At 43.1% G+C, this 22,566-nt stretch overlaps 1 protein-coding gene across 3 annotated transcripts; it reads right to left on the bottom strand.

Moving 5' to 3' along the window:
- Nucleotides 1-6,851: 6,851 nt before the first annotated feature.
- CNDP2 (carnosine dipeptidase 2) lies at nt 6,852-22,321 on the bottom strand. 3 transcript variants are annotated; one of them, XM_054192980.1, is made up of 12 exons: nt 22,298-22,313; nt 20,001-20,090; nt 18,899-19,042; nt 16,209-16,371; nt 14,521-14,609; nt 13,121-13,321; nt 12,501-12,585; nt 11,772-11,932; nt 9,632-9,796; nt 8,975-9,116; nt 8,187-8,334; nt 6,852-7,749 (listed from the first exon to the last, which is right to left on the bottom strand). In XM_054192980.1, exons 2-12 carry the CDS (start codon nt 20,058-20,060, stop codon nt 7,680-7,682), a joined length of 1,428 nt encoding a protein of 475 aa, XP_054048955.1. In that variant the 5' UTR covers nt 20,061-20,090; nt 22,298-22,313; the 3' UTR covers nt 6,852-7,679. The 3 variants fall into 3 exon arrangements, with proteins under 3 accessions (XP_054048955.1, XP_054048954.1, XP_054048952.1); XM_054192979.1 differs by having other exon boundaries at nt 22,303-22,313; XM_054192977.1 differs by having other exon boundaries at nt 6,853-7,749; nt 22,288-22,321.
- Between the last annotated feature and the right edge of the window lie 245 nt (nt 22,322-22,566).

Here is a 22,566-nt window from a genome sequence, read left to right as displayed (position 1 = left end):
ACAAAGAAGTTACCTTCTCCCACTCCATTTAGTGTTATTATACTGTTGTGCCAACTTCCAAGAACTGAGGACTATTGCAGTGACAACTACAGAGCAAAGCTGAAGATCGTTGGCTGCTAGCATCATTAGATGAACTACAGTCTTAATATGAGAAGTAGAAGAGACTTTGTCTAGTCAACATATACATATATCACATTATAAAGTGAAAGCCTGGTCATACCCTTAGGAAAGTGGGTCCGCTTTGCAGGATTAGCTCCCCTTGTGTGAATGATTGGGAAAAATAGCAGGAGAAGGGGAGCAGGAAGAGCAGCAGGAGAGAACATGGGAGGCAGCAAAGGCCAGATACTCTGTACTCTACACGTACTACTAAAAACCCAAAAGAAATAGAATTTTTGCACTTAAAAGGCCTCTAATGATGCAGCAGTACACTGCTGATAATGCAAGAAAAATGTTGACCCATTTTTGGGTTGTTGACCCAAAATGTTGACCCATACAGCAAGACAGTCTAAACCAACATCCTATCAAAGGCATTTTCATGAACAAATACTATTCAGTGTTCTAGCTTGAAAAAGTTCTCTGCAGCTGTACTACTACTGTAACACTTCAGCTAGTTCAGTTTTATTGTTGCTTTCCAAGCTGCCGCAAGTCTAAGGAAGAGTTTAATAGGTTCTCTTGAAGTTAAGCAGCAGCATCTCAGAATTCTCCCTACTAGCATTTAAAACAGTCCAAGAAAAGACAGCATTTATTCTCAAGTCTCTAACGTTGACTCCACTATTCACTATATGGACATTAAATCCATTAAGTAGTTCAGAAACATGACATCTAATTTCACCATATATCTTAGCAGCTATCTAGAAATTCAGGAATTGGCTATAATTTTGCCTGTATTAACAGCTCAGCTTCGCAATGCCATTTACTTACTCTGTCTGAAAGAGCTGGAAAACAGTCCTCCAAAGACACCTTTACATCAAATCATTTAGCATTCTTATATATGTTTTTGTTTATATAGAGAGACAGTAATAGCAGCCTTCAAAGGATCCTTCCTTAATTGCTGTAGGCACATGTATTCACAGGCAACAGCTAACAGAGAAATGTCTCTACACAAAGACTTTCTTGGGTGTCTAATAACTGAACATATTTCATTTTCAAATAGTAGTTGACACTTTGTGCTGTGGGTCCAATTTATTGCTATAGTTTGTGACTTTAAGAGTAACTATGTTAGTTTTCTTCTTGGTGGAGTTATCTTTTCCTGTTTGTGAAGAGACCACACATGGTCTGAGGATGCCAAGGGTCTCACAGTCAAAACACACTGCATACAGGGCTGCTGCTTTTCCAAAGCACAGCACAATAACCATGAGAAAAGAAGCTGCTCAGCTGTATTTGTTACCTCATTTTTCAGTCTAAAGGGCAGAAATGCAGGAGGTCCGTGGGCTGTCTCCATGATGAAGAACTTAAGCCTGCCCAGACAGAAGGCGGACGCTGCATACCGATGTGTCGGCATCAGCTGGCATGTTTCACTGACATGCCTTTTAAGCAGTCCTCAAGAAACCTCAGAATCACTTAGGATATGCAAAATTAATAGAAAGATGAATATTTAAAAGGACTGGAAAAACGTGTTTTAGCATTCAGGGTTTGTCATAACCTAACATCATGATGCAGAATGGTATGATGAAGCTAGCAAGGGACTAGAATCAAAATCATCCGCTATTAAGCTTTCCTCCGTAGCCTAAGAAGATTCTCTAAAGAGTGATTTAAATCCCCTGCATAACTTTATTAATTATCAGGAAGGTGATTTATTCAGATTGACTCCTCACTGTAAAAACGTATTTAACACATGAATCTATTCTATTTTAATTGAATGAGTTCGGTTGACACTGAAAAAAAAGGGTAATGTTTTTAAGCTAGTACTTTAACAGAATGAATAAACTCCCATACTCTGTCTAGCTTAGCTCTACCTTATCTCCACTCTTCACATTGCTTCAAGGTCAAGATCACAAAGCTGAAGTTCTTGAAGTCAAGACAGTCTATCACGCAACCTTGTGGAAAAGTAAGTTTTGCTTTAGTTAGTACATCCAAAACTCATTATGCTAAAACCAAAGTCCATTTTGCAAGTTAAAAAGCAGTTTCAAATTAGGAAACATTGTGCTCAATAAGCCTAAAATGGATTGCCACATTGCTGAAAAATCAGGAGCGTGTTTTTAATGTGCATGCTATTGTTTCCCAGTGCAGCAAAAATAAAGAAAAGTGACATTTTTAAAAGGCAGTTAGGGCTTATTCATTTAGGGATAATAGCTTGTAATAACTCCAGCTGCTCTTCTAAGTGCACATTCCATATCAAGATGCACTGTCCTGGATTTTGCTAAAACACAAGAAATCTAGTGAAGAACGAGGTATTATGAGCCAGAATTCTGCATTCTCAATTTTGCAGTAGTTTCACCCTGTGGACAAGTCATTGTAAAATGCATGTTGTAGATCTCCCTCTGTTCTTGGGGTGGGAGAACTGGAAGCATAAGCCATCTAGACTTGGTAACAGCAGCAAGCCACCAACTGAGGTATTTCCCAGTTTCCAGTCAGGAATCAAGCTATTATTCCACAATAGGAAACAGGACAGAAAAACATGTTTTGCTTTTGTGGCATATAGATATTCCTTTTTTTTTCCCAGATGCCTATTTATGAAGTCACCTTTCCTTCTGCAGGTAGTCCTGCCAGGTCCCCAGAATTAGTTTCCAGGAAACTGCTGGTGCTGACTTAAGTTACTTAAGCAAGGGAAAAGATAGCTAAGTCAGGGTATACAAACCTTCTCACCATCTTTAATAAAACTCCAGCTTTCAAATAAAGCTGAGTTGTGCAGTTCCATCGAGTTTGACTGCAAGGGAGTCTGGACAAGAAAAGCAAAATTGTCTTGGGGTTGGGGGGTACAGGGAAGGTATAAAGCTGATCCAACTACTTTTACTTTAGTATTGGAAGGGCTTTAGCATACTTTTGAGATAACTTAGCTAGACAGAAGCTTGCAAAAAAAGAAGTCTCACCAATTTACAACCAGATGCCATTTGGTTCACCTGGCAGTAAGCTGGGCTCCTACCTGGTTTACTCCTAAGAGGCAAGTGGTGGACAAGTGACAGAAAAGAGCACCTTGAAGCAGTAGAATCATAGAATGGCTTGGGTTGGAAGGGACCTTAAAGATCACCCAGTTCCAACCTCCCTGCCCTGGGCAGGGACACCTCCCACTAGACCAGGCTGCTCAAAGCCTCATCCAGCCTGGCCTTGAACACCTCCAGGGATGGGGCATCCACAGCTTTCCTGGGCAACCTGTTCCAGTGCCTCACCACCCTCACAGCAAGGAGTTTCTTCCTAATATCTAATCTAAATCTACCCTCTTTCAGTTTAAAACCGTTACCCCTCTTCCTATCACTACACTCCCTGATAAAGACTCCCTCCTCATCTTTCCTGTAGGCCCCCTTGAAGTACTGGAAGGCTGCTATAAGGTCTCCCTGGAGCCTTCTCTTGTCCAGGCTGAACAACCCCAACTCTCTCAGCTTACCCTCATCACTAAGTAAGTTTAAGGCAAGCAGGCATGTGTTGGTACCTCTGATAGGCCCAGCCAAGATTCAGACACTTCTCAGATTAGAGAGGTTCGGAACCGCATTCCTTTGGATAGCCTTCCTTATGGCTGCTTGTAAATAGAGCTGGCACACCTCTACTCAGGAAGATGGGGAGACTGTAGCTGTTCACGTTTGTAAAGCTGTTCCATGCACAACTTCACCCCAGAGAAACTAAGGTGACTGTAGGCAAAGACCATGAGGAAGAAACTGCAAAACCAGCCGGAATGTTTTTCCGGTGCTTACCATTGCATAGGAGCTACTTAGCACCATAAAAATACACAGCAGCTACCCAGGCTAAGCAAAGCCCTCTGAAACATCTGCAGTCTTGCCCTCCTCCTGGCCTAACCAGAGGTTGGTCTGGCAGCAAAGTCAGTTCACTTAGGAGTCTTTCAATGAGCATCAATTGAGGGATATTAATTATACAAGCTTTCAGGTTCTATGTTAACTGGAGCCAGCCAAGCCTTTCAGCAAACTGTAACAGGTGAGAAGTTCTGTGTGGAAAATGCCAAGCAGCTTTGAACACCCAGCAGATGGTGCTGTGAGGTTCTCCGCTTCACTCATTGCATTTTGGTTTTCATGTTTAGCTCACACTTTACATCATGTCAGACACGTCTGTATCGTGTGATAGCGCTGTTACTCAAACAAATAGGGCTGACCAAACTGTTGGTACAATGCACAAGCATTCAAAGATGCAGCAAAGCCAGATCCCTGCACCAGATAGTAGTTTTCTAGAAGTCTTCATGGAGTTAGGTCTGAAGCAGGCAGGCTACAGAAATAAGCTGTCACCACCGGTCCTTTTGCACTGTTCATCCAGGCTAAGTACTATTGCTTTTGTGGTCACCTTAGGCAGGGACAAAGAAAGGTTACAGCTAGAGCAAGCTCTACTGTAGCAAGGTAACATACGATGATTTCCAACTTTAAAATTATACATCTAAACAAATCTGACATCCCATTAAGTCTCATAAAGGACCCATTACTTTAGCAACTTACTCCTGTGTGCTTAAACAGGCCCCAGCATTTTGCTTAGGCCAAAGTTTCATTTTAGTCTCCTTTTCACAGGGTTCTGGCACGCACCCCCTGCCGAAATATTTCTGCTGTCTGTCCAATAGGACCTGCTTCCCAGCCTCTTCTACAAACCCCTTGACACACTTGCTTCTGTTTTGGGCATCCTTCACAACTCTGCCTACTAAAGAAGTGAAGGATCTGACGCAGTCTCTCAGTGCAGAACTTGGACAATTAAGTGTTTCCCAAGAAATTAGTTACAAATTAAATAGGACAACTACAAACATGCTCACTTTCTGAACATAGTTCATGACATCACTTTCCCCACTGCCCAAATAAGCTTTCTTTACATTGTTAGAAACTACTATTACCTGAGTCCAGGAACCAGGGGTTTTTTTAAGTTTTGACGCTTTTCAAATTGATAAGTAGAAAATAACCAATATGAATTCACCAACAGCCAGGGAATTGTCTTTTTGTGTAAGTTACCCCATTTAGAGAAGCCTGAGGCGTCAATTCAGTAACTGAGGAAGCTGCTTTAAACATGTCAACTGCTAGGACTAGTTATCCTGAATAACTAGTTGATCTCAGCATACAGATTACCCTCAAGTATTCAGGCATGCCAGTCTTGCCCTTTGTACTGTTAAAGGAGAAGCTGCTACCCGAGTGTTTACACACCATTCAAGGAGTTGCACACACACCATCCCAGACCAGCATCCCTCCACAGCAGGTGACCCCAGGGAGCCCATAAGTGCCCCTTCCCACCCCTCACACACATTTACTCTCAGGTGCACTCCCTCCTCCTTCAAGGAGGCTCGAGGTTTCCCACAGTAGAGTCTCAGGCATCAGATTTTATAAAAATAAGTAATTTAACTGAAAGAAAGGTACAGCAACAAGGTCAGCCCAGGCTGAGTGCCTCCGAAAGGGAGAGACCTCGAACAAAGAAATCCCTGGGGAACTATACTCTTGTGATCTATACACCCACCCCTCACACACTGCTCATGTGTCTTTTACTCCAACAGTGATTTTTGGTCTGGGGTCTTCTAACACCTTATTGGATTCCTCTTCTGTGTCCATGCAGACCGTTGACTGCTCTTATCTTGCTGGTTCGCAGTCTCTGATGACAGTTGTAGCCTCCTTATCTTCTGGTTTACAATTCTTGTGCACCTGCATTCACTGGCAGAACATGGGGAACTGAAAAGTCCCAGACTTAGGGAAAACATGACCAAAACATCAGCATTACTGACATTTTCCTCATACTAAAAGATTAAACAGAGAACTGTACCAGCTGCCAGGAAAATTACTACGAAGATTAACTCTATTGCAGCCTAAAGGCTTCAGCAAAAAATCTAGCTACTCATGCTAAGTAAAGCTAAGCAAACAGCATAAATCACACCATATTATAACCCTAAGTAATTTATTCTAATTAAAACTTAAGCTAAACAACTAGTATCTCCCAACAGTACAGACTGCATGTTGTATCAGAGTAGTTCCACTGTGACCAAGAGGTGACAGCCTAGCAGCCTGCTACCCACTGTTTGTAGAGATGCTTGGGGCAGCAAGTACTGACAGAGGAACATGACATGGGTCTCAGCTGCAAGTGCAAAGTTTAATGGTACCAGATTATCTCCAGCCATCAACTCCCACAACAAACCAAACAGAACCAACCAAACAAGGCACAGAAGCTTTAGAAGCTTCACAGCAAGAACAGAAGGTTCCTCCCTGCCCCAAGAGCCATCTGCTATTAAGACTCCAGATCAAGCACAGTGAAAGGCAGAGAGACAAGACATTCCTGCCTTCTGTCACCCAACAGAGGAAACCTCACATGCTGTTCAACTGCTTGTCAGGATACAGGACCACAGTACCTCACCATGCTCTCAGGCAGTGCTCAGAGCAAAGCACCATCACTTGAAATACTTACCCAGCTTAGCCTGCTAGCACTGGTCAGGCAATTCAGAAACAGTGAGCCAAACCCAGTTCAGATTAGCACACATTTAAGAGGGTTTGTTTTTTTGACATAATACCAGAAGTGTTGAATTTCCAAAAGACAGCTGGAAGTCGGATGTCAGTCACCAATTGCAATGAGTGATGCTCTTCTCTCCTCACTTATGCCTACAAATTCCACCTGCTCCCTTGCAGTACCATCATACCCATACCATACCATCATACACAACATACCGTTGTGCTACAGTTGTGATGACCTGGCTTACAGAGCCAAAATGGAACATTTTCTGAGCTTGTTCTCTCTCAGGAGAGCAGGATTTAGCAATATCTGCTTTCAAGTCAACATGCCGACATGGAGCCAGAGCCTAAGGAATAAAAATTTGAATGCCCAGGAAGTACAGCCTGTGTAGCCATGTTGCTCACCTGCCTCTATAGCCATAGAGGCGTTCCTCCCGAGTCCCCTGAAGTTACTTTCCCTCCCACATTATTATTTAATCCTTAGAAACCAAGAGCCAAACTCTAGAGCATCACTATTTATTGTTTTTTAGGGAGTACGAAGGCAGCTTTACAAAAAGATGGCCAGTAGTCATTATCACGGTGAATTTTGTTATAACTTAAATGCAGGCAGGTATAAACTGTAAGAGACAAAATGCTCTTCCAAATCACTCAGCAAGAGATGCCTCACTACAGCTTGAACACATTCCAGTATAGCCCTATAATCTGTCACTTTGACTACTTCCAGGACATATCCAGGAATAAGAACCTTAAGCCTCGTTCAGCAGTTCTGCAACTGATGTGGCTGCTTAAACAGTTGAGAACAAACCTGTTCTTCCTGCTTTACAGGAAAAGTGGATGAATACAGCAAACCACAACTCTGAAGTGATACAGAAGGGACAAAGATGCAGTTGAGGACTGCTGGCCAGATAAAGAATAGTCTGTGTCATTTGAAGTAAGCATTTAAAGTATTTTTGGTATACAGTGTTCTTTGTCAAGTGGAACCGCATGCTTCCCTCTTCCCCACCAAAGGGGTGGAGTGTTGGTGGAAAAGGGGAGCCACGTAAGACTTGGTAATTGGTGACATTTTATAAGAAAATTAGACTTCTGATATGTAAGCCAGAAGGTAAGGTGTCTAAATTAGTCCTTCAGCTGGGAGACTTCATAGAGGTATGCACCAAGCATCTTCACTCCCTGGATGTAGTTGTACCTGGAAAGAAGATAGCTTCCGTTAGCATGGTCTTAGTTTGAGCTGTTATTCCTAGCAGCCCCGCTTTCTGCAGTATCACTCCTATGCACAGAACAGACACTACAGGCATTACTGCTGCAGGCAACAGCCACCACTCCAAAGCTCCCTGCGTCCCCCTGAGCAAGAGAGAAATGCTGCCCTTAGGGTAGGGGGTAGCCAAGCTTGGCTATAAGAAGTATAAAAACTGCTTCTGGTTTCAAGTGTACAAAACCAGCAGCAGTAATGAGATCAAGATCCAGCTACAGACTAGTTACCCAACCAGTCAGTTCTCTGCTAGGGAGAAGTGGCACTTTGCCTTCTAGAGAAAAAAAGAGACCTGAATTCTTCTTGGTCCTTTTCATAATACATGCCAAGACCCACAGTATAGCTCAGCCTGGCACAGGGATAAATATTCTTACCTATTTAGCTTCTCATTTTGAGAGTGGGCGCCATCATCTGCAGCTCCAACAGGAAGCAGCATGACATTCTTGCCTGTTGCTTCTTGAAAAGTAAGGGTAACAGGAATGCTTCCTCCCTCCCTCGTCAGGTCTGGTTCAACTCCAAAAACTAGAACAAAGTGATACTCTGGTCAGTTTGGGACTGCATTTGTTTTCTTTCCAAGACAGATCCCTACTGCTGCTTAAGCAATCAAGTACCAACCACTTCTGTACCCTGTGCTGACCAAGCCTTGCTCTGTTTTAATCAGGCTGACTGCAGAGGTTGTAGAATTGTGGCATTTGCCCCCCAGACAGAGTACCGGAGTACCATCACTTTCAGAGTTCAGTTACACAAATAACACTTCTGAAAGCCTGTTTGTACTCCAACACAGAAGTTCAATTTGCCATAGTTGCCCTGTGCAATCTAGTTGCCCTAGCATAACTGATGAAGTATGCTAGGATGACTAAGCCTTGAGGGCTTTGGCTAAGCAAGTTATTTGAACTGACAGTCTCATCCTTGTGCAAAAGCAACACCATACCAATGAACTTGTTCCAATATAATAGGAATTGAGCTTGACATCAACATTTTCCCTCCTGTACCTCAGACTCAAGTTTAAGGACTGCACTCGACATGCTTCATTACTTAGGCAAATTTATTACATCAGTGCAGAACATTAAATACTCTGCACACTTGACCTCCTCATTATTTCTTGAGGTGCTGGAACAAGAGCTCTTTAGTCCTCCCAAAGCCAAGTGGAAAACTCACTGACCTGTCTTCATGGCCCTCCTACCAGCCAGGTAGTGGGGATGGTTGAAGTCTGACACCCAGGGTTTTCCACCATGGCCTAAGTATACTCTGAATTTGTTGGGGCTCTGCAGCTCTGCAAACTTTTTGCTCACATAGTCTTCAACCTATAAGAAAGATTAAACAGTCTTATCTACTGTTAGCAATTGTATGAACACTGATAAAGACAGTGTACTAAAAGCATCTTAAGGATTTGCAGGTCACTACTACTGTGCAGCAACTTTTCCTATTACTATTATTTCATATTATTTCTATGTAACTCTGCTCCAAAGTCAGAATATCTCCTCTAAGCAAGTTAACAGTATACTGTAGAACTGTTAGCCAATATATCAAACACTTATGCTTTTGAATATGCACTTCTAGTAATCCAAGTGCCCTACAACTAAATTAGCATTTAGAGTTAATTAAGAGAAACTGAATAACCAGGACACAACAGTCCAGTGTGGAACCATACAGCAATTCCCTAAGTTATCTGAGTTGAGGTGCAGAACAGGGAAGATGGTAGCAAAGTAAATAAACAGAACTGCTTTAGAAACCAGATATACTCTTCCCCCAGGCACAGAGAAAAGGAGAAGCTTAGAGACACTGGTTGGTTTAAGACTACCAACCCATCTCAACATACATGCTTTGTGACTTCTTCAGGAATCATGTTTGGCACAAGCCTGATTGAGAACTTGCCAATCACTTTCCTAGGAATCACAGTCTTGGCTCCAGAGGCTGAGAAGGCTCCTTCAATTCCATGGAGAGACAGGGAAGGATATCTCCACCTATGCATAAGGATATCTCTCTGGAGAAGCAAAGGGAAAGATGCAAGATTACATAAAGTTTGACAGAGTTCCCCCAAAGTAATGATTTATTCAATTTAATAAAGAGTTTGCAAGAAACAGTGCTTTCTCCCATGGACAAATGCAGCTCATTCAAGACCATTCAGTTATAAACAGAAGCTTTACTCCCATTAAGCACACGTTTTGATAGAAAAGCTGGGTTTTCAGCACCTTAAGAGATTCAGTAGCTCTACTTTGGGTTTCTCCTAGTCCTAGGGAACTTACAGGACACAAGTCTGCTTCTGACAAGGACACAAATACCACTTATAAGATACTCAAGCACAGTTTGTAGGGAGCGTATTGGAAGCTGTAGTCCCCATTGCCTCAAGTCAGGCAGGTGCCTCCATCACTGAGTCACATACTTATGAAGCTCCCAAGTTTTCTAAAAGCCTCACCGCTGTGCAGACCCAGGCACACAGTGTGCTCCTGCCATTTATATCAGTCACATTAAACTGGCTGAACATTGGGTTCATTAAAGTGAGTCCTATTGCTTACCATTACTAGGGCATTTCAGATACACTTCTACATTTCCTCCTTGCTGCCTTGGACGCAGCTGTTTGCTACACTGGATACTGTGAATTCAACATATTTGTGCCCTGCATAGACAGCTACAGTACCTCAAACCTGAACTTCACCACACAGGTTCAGGAGGCTTAGAAATGTTGTGGGCTTTAGTGTTAAGTTTGTTTTGCTCCAGGTACAACCAATCTTCTCTCAAAGAGTTTAACTGTCCCTGTTCAAAGCTTTCAAGCACATTGTTTCTCACCTGGAGATTACAGCCTTCTTCCCCATATCTCTTTAGTCCTAAGATCCTTCTTGCATACATGCAGCTTAGTTAGAACTCCCTTGGTGAGTTAAGCTAGAATTTCAGTCTATTTCAGTCTATTTCTAGACTGGAAGCTGAGTGAACAGCTTTAGTTCAGTATCATACAAAGAGCATCCTGCCAGCTCCTTCTTGTAAACAAAGTATATTTCATCTATTACTTTACAGGACAAGGCTGAACAAGGAAGCCTGCGTGCCCTCAGTTGATATAAACCTGAGCATGTAAAGACAAGGTTGATGACATAAAATTGTTACTTATGCCTATTTTAGTTGAGTCCGACGCCTTCTCCTGACAGTACTAGGACAGAAGACAGACCTACACATGTAGACTTGTCTTTTACAACACTTGTTTCTGCTTTTTATGATAGATGCATTTACATCTAGGGTGTAATGCTTTAAAATTAGTAGTACCTCTACCTTGTAAGACTCATTGCTGTTAAAAAGCATTTATTTGGAGAGCTCCCAGCATTAAGATCTGAGAAGTTCAGACATGAGTTTATTCAACTTGAGCCTGTTCAAAGATCTGGACTGCTGCCTAGTGCATGGCTACAAAACAGTCCTTGCTTGTCAGGTCTAGGAAGATGTTCAGTATGCCAACATTAAGTTCATCACAGCTAGATCTCAAACTGTTTTCACACCTTAGGAGAAGTGACCTCTGAGTAACTACTTTATTTCTGATAACCCACTGAACTTCCCACAGATGTAGGAGATCTGATGCTTTGTGTAGATGTGGTATCTGACCTCTGGAAAAGTCCTAGCAGTTCTTATCTAGCATTAAGAGAACAGCACTAGAGAAAGTTCTGTACAAGTTTAAAATGCTACTTATAGACTTAGGACCAAATCTGAAGTTGCCTAGACTGCTTGCCTTAAACATAGGATAACCTAGATTAAGCATCTAATGCTTTGCAGAGGAACTGCTAGTGTTAAGTATAAAGTCAATGGTACAGTAGGTGAAATTAGCTTCAAGGCCTTCTCCACGTTTTAAAGATGTCAAATGAATGCCTACTAAATTACTTGGTAACTACACAAGTATGCACAGAAGCTTCTTTCTGTCTTCTACTAATATAGATAGCTTTAACACAGCTAAGCAGGGTAGAGAGAGGAGTATAGCATACCTTTGTATCATGCAATAGTTTTGTTGCTCCTACATCTTTTGCATATTCTTGCAGGTCAAAATCGATCTTCTCATACAGTGCCAGCTCCTCATCAGTAACAGGTGCCACTGCTTCATTAACACCTGGTATGAGGATTTTCCCTTTCTTGTCTACAAGAGAACCTGTAAACAAACACCTAATATCAGAATTCAACCAGAACAAACAAGATGTCATTGCTGAGAGCACTTTCCACCAGAAAGAGAAGTCTTTGCCTTCTGAAAACTCTGTAAAGGTAATGAAATTCCAACCTCCCAGAGGCCATTTCACTAGGCATGGAAGGCACTTATGGAATTTGCAGTAATCTAAAATGCACTTCTTTGCAACTGTATTTAATTCTACTGCTACATGTTTAGCTGGCTGTTTGAAGTCAGGATTCCTAAGGAGTTCAATAGGGCATCCATAGAAGAGATTGCAGAAAAAAGCTGATTTAATTAACATACAAGTTTGCAGCAGGATTTTAAGGGAAGCTTAAGTAGATAGAAAACTTCTTGGCAAGACCTTCATCATGTTTCTGTATCTAGTGCATCAGCCTGTTTTATGCATACCTGGCAAGCACCATTTCACTGGTCATTGCTTTGCTCAGTGTAAGCAGCCCTTAGGAACACCACCACCCCACCCAGCAAACTCACTCGTGCTTTGATGGCTCTTACTCCCATTTAGATGCATTCAGTGAAACCTGCTTTTTCTTACCCATTAGAGTAATGAGATCTGTCATGGCCTCATGTACTGAACCACCATAAACTCCAGAGTGAAGGTCTTTGTCACTACATTCCACCTGGTTTGAAGTGAATTAAGATTCAGGTTAATTTTTAGCATGACCATACTGTCAAATGCACAGACTTTTACCCTAGCTTTCTGCTGCATGTACGTTAAGAATGCATCATTTTTGAAACCAGGCCCCTCAACTGTAGCACATGAAAGCAGATATGCTTTTTATTGCTCTTTTATTGCTCTGTGGCATACAAGCCCCCCCAGTACTGACTGTCCCAGCCTTGGGGACTTCAGTAGTGACATCTCTCCCTGCACTCAAGGAAATATCTGGATGAAGGTATCTGTGCCATAACATAATCCTCCACTGAAGGTGCTGGCTTATTTTGCTTCATACAGCTGAAAGCTATCCCTCCCACCCAAGTACCATACAGCATAGTAAAAGGAAGATATTTACACAATTAGTAGACACTGTTCCACTTAAGTAGTCACTTCCACCTTTTCTGAATAGAAGGTACTGGCATGAAAGACTTTGAGCTACCACTCTTCTCCAGCAGAAAATTCATGTTAATGCTGGTTTTGCAATGTATTTCAGCACTTACCTCTATGAAGTAGTAGCAGATACCCCTCAAGCCATAGGTGATACAAGGCTTCTTCTTGCCTAGCCAGTAGTTGTCAGAAATGCAAACATAATCCACATCTTTGAAGAAGGTGTTTTGCTGAGCAAAAATCAGTTCATCAAGGCCTTCAGATCCTGATTCTTCCATACCCTCTAGGCAGAACTTAACATTTACTGGAAACTCCTTCGAAAGCAGAGAACAAGAACCGATTAAGTATGTGAAAACATTGGACTCCTTCAGCAATCAGTAATTTTCATCTGTCATATGCAAAGCAGAAAAATGGAGATGGGTAAACTAGTTCCGTGACAGCAGAATTTGTTAATTATACACACAGTATTCGAAAGTTTGGACTGCACTTACATTGAGGGCACTTACACCACCCTTCATTTGATGGAATTCAAATTTTTAACTAAGCTCTAGAACAACTTGTTCCCAATCCTCTTAACTGTGGGAAGGCAGCAGAAATTTGTTGCCAATGGTAAGTCACAGGGCTAGGAAAACTAACATTAACCACAGAAATTGCATGCCACAGTACAAGAGTCAGAGCTACCCTGTCTATCCAGTCTACCATACTCTATGCCTAGACAGCACTTGAGAAGTATTAATTCTTCTCACAAGTAATAGCAACTTGTCTTGCAATGTAAAGTGACAATGTTAGTGATAGGACGAGAGGAAACAGGTTCCAGTTACATCAGGGGAGGTTTAGATTGGATGTTAGGAAACATTTTTTCACTGAAAGGGTTATTAAACATTGGAATAGGCTGCCCAGGGAGGTGGTGGATTCACCATCCCTGGAGGTGTTTAAAAAAAGGGTAGATGGGGCACTTAGGGACATGGTTTAGAAGTGGCTTTTGTCAGGGTAGGTTAAAAGTTGGACTTGATGATCTTAAAGGTCCCTTCCAACCTCAGCAATTCCATGATTCTATGATTCTAAAGCAGACATTCTGAGCTATTTCTGATTGGACTTCTTCTTGAAGAAACACTGCAGAGCTCCAAGTTTGGTGTTACTAAGGTAATCTCTTCTTGAGCTCAGTGGCAGTGAGACACTAAGCTTTGTTAAAGGCCAAACCAATTTGACATCCTGACATGAAAGTGATCATACTTGATTATTCCTGCTGCTCGAGATGCCTGTATATGCATTTTCCTTCCTACATATCACATTAAAGCAAAAATGTCTAGGGTGCTATCTAAACATCTACAAGACTAACTTGTCAGCAAGTCAACTCAACCCTACTGGGACAACAGGGAACTTGCAGGACTACTGCATAGTTCCTCCAATCAGCTGAATAAGCAGGCTTGCCTCAAAGGTTTGTGGCTTGGATAACATTTATTGCTATACTCAGCTGTATGTAAAAAAAGAAGGATAGATTTTGGGCACATACCTGGTTAGTTTGTTGATAAGCTTCCAAGGCATTCAGCCAGGCAAGGACTGGACCTTTGTCATCTGTTGATCCTCGCCCATACAGCTTTCCTGTAGAAACAAGATACAAATTAATCACTGTGGAGAAAAATTAGGATGAAGCTTCAGTCATCTCTTGCCTTCAGGAGAAAACATCCTTTTGGATGAGCTTTTTAGCCCTGCTTATATTAACTTTCATCTCTGATTCTTCTGAAGTAGCAGTTTTACATCCCACTTCATACACCCATGCAAGTGGGATAGGTACAGGACTGCAATAGTTCTCCCACTTAGAGCTAAGCCACCTCTTCCCTCACCTGCTCCCTGGATAGGAGTTGAACACAAGCCTGGAAAAGACGTAACTGCCTTGGGCTAAGTTGTTCCTATTCTTTCACAATGACATCACTTTCTACAAACACAGCAGAAGAGGTATAGGAACAAGCTACTTCCTTTTAACAGAAACCTATCCAATATTAGCTTCAATTCAATAATTCTTTGTTTGAAGAGTAAGACTTTAGTAGCTAATGAGCAATCACTTCTCTGGATTCTCCAGATAAATGTGAACGTCCCCAGTAAGGCCTTTAGTCAAAGGCAAGTTTTATAGGCTACAAGGAAGTCCCAGGAAAGGTAGCACATGGGATCACAGTAGAGGCAGATATTGCTGCAACTCAGAGCAGTGGCTACCACCCCATAGCATTAGGTGTAACCACAGTGACAGAACAAAACAGACAGCTTGCAAGGTAAGGAGCCATTGATAAATATGCTTTTTATGCTGCCAGGCTGCAAAGAGATAAGACAGAGTCTAAGGCAAGTCTAGCTCTTGCTATCAGGTGAGATAATCCAACTTAGTAACATGGACTCTGATGCCTATGACCAAATGTCCAAGTCGAAATACTAGTTACCACAGATACTTCTTTTCTTGGCAATGATTAACAGTTATGCAACAAGAATGGTTAATGTCCTTCTATTTGTATGACCTTTGACACTAAACACTGAGCAAATGAAACAAGGAAGAGGCTGTTGGTAGCACCAGCTTTAAATAGAAAAGAAAGTTTTAGTCTCCCCTTGGCTACTGGGAATGTGTTGTTTCAACAGGAGTTACTGCACAATTTCTTCATCCCCATTTATAGGAGAAGGATATTTGTCTGGGCACTAGCTCTGTAAAACACAATTTCTGCAGTACTCATTGTAGCATTGTATGCAAAACCACAGCAGCAATTCAGGGAGGCTGCTGCACCACTCCTGTCTCCAGGCATAAAGAGGCCGTGTTGTGTTTGTCCCTCACAGTGGTTCAGAATCCCTGCAGTCTGACATGACCTTACAGACTGCAAGTTGTGAACAGCACAAGAAACTAGTTTTAGAAAGCTTTCTGGCAACAAACTGCTACCATGGAAGGCAGCAGTTAAGACTTTGCTGTAGCTACACGGAAGATAACATGCAAGTACAGTCTAGACTATCAGACAAGGAAACAAATCCTGACAGCAGCTGAAATTTTGCAGCTCTACTTGTTTACCATTTCCCCTCCTGCATCTTTTATGTCAACAGTATTAAATAAACACCCGTGTCCATTCTTACTGTCCTTCCCCTGTTCAATCAAGGGTACAACTGCAGAGCAGTTGAGAAATACGACACTTAAGGAAGTGCTCATCAGTTTGCGAAGTCCACAGCTCTTACCTTCTCTTTCTACCAGCGTGAAGGGCTCGCTATCCCAGCCATCCTCTAGTGCTGCTGGCTGAACATCCAGGTGACCATATACACACACCGTCTTTTTCTGTGGATCTGAGCCAAGTGTTCCCAACACAATTGGCGGTAGAGGAATCTCTGATCCATCAGACAGCTAGAAATAGGAGGCAAGAAGTTTTATTCAAATGTAGAACATCAGAGTGGGCATTCTTATCAGATGAATTAATTACTTTAACATTACAGAGGTTCTGCAGTTAGGGGCATAGACAGCTAACAAAACTAAGCTACTTAAACTGATTACCAGAAGCAATGTGCCAATGAAGGCATGACAGCACCATGCCAATAAGTTCCCTGACAAGTCCCAGTAATAGTCAAAATGTTCCAAGCCACTCAGAACTATTAGCTTTAAACTGGCAATCCTACATCAGATTTTAGCAGAGCAAGCTGTCTGCATGCCAAACTGCCATATCCAATGCTGACCTAAGCAGAAGTGATAAACTCCATTCAATATTGCATTCTGCATTGCTTGTCACTGCACTTTCATCCTGTCCATAGCATAGTGCTCTAGTCAAGAGTTTCCTGACAGTGGTATCACTGAATATAACACGTGCCTACACCCAAATAAGATCAGCATAACAGCTGTATTTCTCTGTACCAGCCTATGCTGTAAAGCAAAGGGCAGGGTAGTGCTGATGAACCTAGTTCAAGAGTTGAACTTTTCTTAGTCCTTTGGAATACCCCATAAGCAATTATCACACAGTATTCTCTGTCAGCATGTATTCCCCTTCCAGTGAATACATACTCCTAGACACTGATCAGCAGATCAAGATCAGCTTTGATTTTTGCTCATATGGGCTCCAAGCTCCAATTTCTTATCAACAGGTTACATGGTCCTTGGCCAGCTGCAGCTCTAAGCTATTAAAGCATTATTGCAACAATTTACACTTACAGTAATCAGTACACAGTACAAACTGCTGTGCAGCAGTAAACTAAGATCAGACAAGTTTGCCAGTTGCTTTACATTATCTTTCACTGATATAGCAGCAATGTACATAATACAGACTACTTTTGTCTATACTTAATATAAAACTCAATACTAAAATTAATTTCAATCCAGTGCAAGAGTTTCCTAAATAGAAATGTTACTTGTAATAAACTCTGTAAAATGTGTCCTTGCCCCCCAAAAGTTACACTGATGAAAGGAAAATTTTGTCTCTGAATTAACTGAAACACTTCTGATGGAATTTTAGGCTGTAGGTAGTAGCACAACTAGAATTATCCTACAGGTTCCCTCCCAAGAGGGCACACGAAGTCAGCTGCTTCCCTACTGGGACCTCTAGCACTACAAACAAGTGTATTCCAGTTGCCAGAAGCAAGAACAGCTCAGAGGGTCCCAATACACACAGATTTCACTCTGCAATCATTAGCACAAATTACAATGACAATCTTCTAAAGCCAGCAAACAGTCCAGTACAACAGAATTTCAAATCCCACTATCCAAATGCTAGTCTAACTATTTTGGTATGGGCCTTATTCCGTGACATGTGGTGACTAGGCACTTCAAAGGAGAAGCATATCAAGTGGATGCTTCCCTAGGATAGGGTTATTGTCGTAAGGACACTCATTTCTCAGGTGAGGAAAAGCAGTCCAGACAGCTGAAAATAAGGAGGGGACTCATCCTATAAAGGATCCTTCTGTATCTGGTAAGGGAGCAGTGCAATCTTGTGACAAATGTAGCACTTCTGGAAGAGCCTAACAGTCTTTTGGAACACTTATTGAAACTTCAGTAAGTATCTTAACAGTCCATGGGGTCTAAGATCCAACACCAACCTGCTGTTGGAAGTGTCTAACATTTTTATTTGCAGGTGCTCTGTTCATGTTCAGTTAGAAGAGTATTTAAAATACATGTAATATACAGTCCAAAGTGTAATGCAACATGCTTAAAAGATCTGGACCCCAAGGTTTGCTATAAACAAAAGTTTTAACAGGAAGTTCAGACTGTGTGACAGGAAAGACATTATCCTACACCCCAACCGGCTACTGCCTTTCTAAACCACTACCCACAAGACCCTTGTGTGGTGATCCTGACCAGAAGACCATCAGACATCAAGGAATTAGTGGTCCACATAGTTAGCCTGAGTACACCCAAGCCCGTGCTGTGCTATGCTGTGCACACAGCTTTGCCTTCCTGCCTGTATTGTGCTGTACAAATCCTTGGGCTGCAGCATAAACTTAGCCAGTTGACTGTAGTTTGCAGGCAGCTCCCACTTGGTACTGATGATTACACCACCTGCACGTCCTTGTCTTTATCTAAAAAAGTGCAGCAAGAAGTTCTCATGTAAAAAATTCCTTTTGTTTGGCAGCAGAATTGAACAGCTTGAATAAATGAAATGGAATAACATTTCCACGAGTAGGATCTGCACAGCATGCTGCACACTGATTGGATGCCCACTAGATGCCACATAGCTTGGGGTTCCAGCATCTGAAGGGACATAGGATTATCTATACTATCCTCTTCCTTTATAGTGGTAGCTCCAATAAGCAGCATTTTAAAATTATACTTTATGGAATCTAAGTGCCTTTCTTACTAGGATCATAAGAAGCCAACACCTCCTAGTGCAAAACACCTTGTCTTCTAAAGAGACTTTTTCTACTAAGCTGAAACAGAGATGCTCACATACCTTTTGTTTCCCAATATCCATAAGTTGGGTTGTGCCTCCCAGTCGCTCAATATCCTTCGCAGCAACCTCCATCATGCGTCTGATTTCAGCCCTCTTCTCTGGCCACGCTGACACACTCTGGATTGCCACCCATTCAGCCAGCCGCTACAGAAAGACAGAAGTGTTGGAGGTTTTCCTACAAATTAATTATGGCATGGGAGGCCCTATACAAATACAATACCTTGCATTTCAACTAATACCATTTTAGTCAAGCTTAAACTCAAGGCAAATCAGCTCTGTCCTCTGTTCAAAGGTGTACTCTAACCATTAATGTTACACTCAAAAGCTCTCTAAAACCTCACTTTCCTACAGGTGCCCCTGCAGTGTAGCACAAAGTCTAGAGATGCATAAGGTAAGCTCAAGAGTACAACAGCTTGTGCATATTGTGCCTTTCTGATTGCTGTTCTTTAAGTATCCAGAACCAGCTAATGTCCCTCAGGCTTCTCAGAAAGGCCGCCTTAGCTTTTTTCCCCGCATGTGAGATCAGTGAGAGCAACTGGCAGAAGTCAAGCTGAACACTTGGCATAGTTCTTCCCTAGGAGTTTACGGTGCTATACCACTGATTCCTTCACAGGTGAAAGGGACTGGAATACAAGGTGCAATTAAATAGCAGGTTAAACAGCAAAGTATAGAGGTAACTCTCCCTCTGTATCCCAACACGAATAGTTTCATATGAGAAAGCTTTATTCCAGTATTGTTCATACCTTTCTTTTCCAATCTCAGAAGGGGAAAGACAGTATAAACCTAGTCTGGCATTCAGGAAACAGTGTCAAACTTCTTGTGCCTCTAAATAAGGCACTGCTTGCACTATACGGTAATAGAGCTTTTGCTAATAAATCTACCATGAAGATTTACCTCTTTGCCTAAACTTAAGAAACAAAGTTTTCTGACTTGACTCAAAGCAGTCATACCTGATGCCTGCTCCCCTCTCTCCCCAGTTACTTGGCATTACTCTGTTATTGGGCCTGTTATATAGGTGTAACAAGCAGCTTGAAGGGGACCACCTAACTTTTCATATCCCATAGCTGTCTGTGCTGCAGGACAAAACTCAATGAAAACTTACCTGAATATAGAGCTCCTGGTGTTCATCAATGTACTTAAAGAGGGTTTCGAGAGCCGACATTTTCTGACCAGAATGGTGTTGCTGAAGATTCTGTGACAGAAAAATAATTTAGTCCTCACAGGTTTAAGGAGCAATGGTCAGTTGTAGTGTGCTATAGGCCTGAATGATATTAGCTAGGTCCAAGCAAGCAGCACACTTTTGAGTTCTACAAAGCAGGCAGCTTAAAAACCTGTGTTTTCTTCAGCTTTAAGGTCCTAACCTGCCACTCAGCCTTCCCAAAGAAGGTTGGAGTGAAGCCACAGGAACAGACACCAGCCCCAGCAGGCCATGAGCAAGTGGTCAGTGACTAGTTCAGTGCTAACACTTCCTTTTTTTCAGTTTCAACTGAAATTCACATGAGAAAATCTAAGACCTCTCTTCTCCTCAGTTTTCTGTCTTCCTTACCAGTCCAAAGTCCATATTTAAAAGACATACTGTCCATTCAATCAACAATCCCAACCAAGTTTAAACCTAGTTCTCAAGTTAGAACTAAAGAAACAGCACCTCCTCTAAGCCACGAAAATAATGAGCTCTACAAATATACCTCTGAAATCCAACTGCCTGGACCATGAGGAAAAACTCCAGTGTCTGTGTAATAGACTGAACAAGCATGTTCAGCAGCTGCTGTGATTCAGTATTTTGTTCAGTCAGCGTTATGCCAGATCCTTTAAGCCTTTCTTCCCCTTCTATGCAGAAGTCACAAGACAAGTATGATAGTTGTTAAAACATTTGATTATTTGTCTTGGGATTTCTTGAACAGCTGACTACTCCACAGAGCTGAAATTAATACTTCAAAGTTGCAGGTTGTCCCACACAACATACTGCAATATAGGGACATCCTGCCACCCTAAATCTACAAGAGACTTACAGAACGCATTTTCTTTCAAGCACAGTTGTACTTACACAGATCACTGAAGTTTGACTTTCACTCACTGGAGATGGCTTGTATTTAATTTACAGCATCCATCATTTGGATAATGAGTTTTAAGCACCGATTAGAACAACAGGAAATTACCAGACAGTTCAAGTATTCTCCAATAGTCATGAATGGTGAAAAGTTAACATCTTCAAAAGGACTATACAGACATAACCAAGTTAAAGCAATGCTTCTCACTGAAGCCTGGTTTTCCTAGAGAAGCCACCATCCTCACATGCAGTTAGAGCTTAGGCATGATTCATCTGGAGCTTCTCAGAGAAGCCAGCACACAGGGCATCTGACCCTTCCCTTCACTCAACCAGTTCCTACAGCAACATCAGGGCTTTAGCTTCACATCACAGGCACAAAATACAACGTATTACATGGAGGATAATATTCTGTCCAATACAAACAAGATCTGAACTACTTGCTAAGTCAGGGACTACTTTAAGTATTGCCTTAAACATAGTTAAATATTCTTAAAAATTAGAGAGGCATTGAATCACTCAAGTCTCACCATGGAGCTGCAAAAAAAGTGTGCTCCAGAGAGCATCAAACTTGGAAAAGCAAGTGTTGCTTACTGCATAGGGCTGGATAATACTTCCCCTTCCCCCTTAAAAACCAGAGCTAGAACTCCCTGCAGGTACTCCATACTGGAGAACTGAATCGTTCCTAGCCGTGTGGAAAAGGCTCCACGGTTCTAGCTTTTCCCAGCCCTAGAGCAGCTGCACTATGAAATAAAATAACCCAAGGAGCAAAGTACTTTGTGCACTATGACCACTCTGCCCCCCTTACCCGCAGGGAGGACAAGCGCCCCCGAGGACATTTCAGCAGGCCAGGAGAGGTCTGCAGCCACCACAGAGCGCTCACCGCCCCCCCGCAAGCCCCTACAAGCGGCACCACCCAGCCCCCTGCCCGCAGCGCAGGCCCTGCCCTTCGGGCTGAGGCGGACTCAAAGGCCAGATTCGGGACTTTAGAAGGTTTTGCAGCAGAAGGGAACGTTCACCGCGGCTCCCCAGCCCTCAGGCCGGGAGGAGGCTGACAGGGAGAGGCGTGGGTCAGGGGCTGGGGAGCAGCGGCAGGTTCCCTCCGAGGAGGGGCCACGGCTGGAAGAGCCGGCCGGGCCGCCACACGAGCCGCTTCCTACGGCGGGACACCGGGCAAGGCCCGGCACCCTCCGACGCCTTCCCGCAAGGCCGCGCCGCGGAGGCAGCCGCCGGCGAGGGCCAGGGCGGGCCAAGCGCGGCCCTGCGCGACGGGCCACGGCGCCACATCGCGAAGGAGACCCGGCTCGGCGCCCCCCAACCCCTCCGCGCCGGCGCCGCCACTCACCCACACACACCCTACACGTTCCCGGCTCCCAGGCACAGGCAGTGGAGAGGGCCGCCGCTGCGCCTTAAATAGCATCGCGCCGGCCCCGCCCCCTCTGCGCCGCGGTGGCCAATCAGCGGGCAAGGAGAGGGCGGGCCGGCGCGTAGGGGCGTGGCTTACCGCGAGGAGGGGCGGGGCCGTCCTGCCCCGGGGCGGGGCGCGGGGGTGAGCGTGGGTCCGTCGTGCGTGGGGCGTCAGCGCGGGGTGGCCGGGGGGGTAACGGCCTTCCCGCTCTGCAGT

Source organism: Rissa tridactyla, chromosome 2, assembly GCF_028500815.1.
Source record: "Rissa tridactyla isolate bRisTri1 chromosome 2, bRisTri1.patW.cur.20221130, whole genome shotgun sequence".
NCBI classification, from domain to species: domain Eukaryota; kingdom Metazoa; phylum Chordata; class Aves; order Charadriiformes; family Laridae; genus Rissa; species Rissa tridactyla.
The sequence above is the reverse complement of the archived record's forward strand: the minus strand, read 5'-3'. Positions and strand labels throughout refer to the sequence as shown.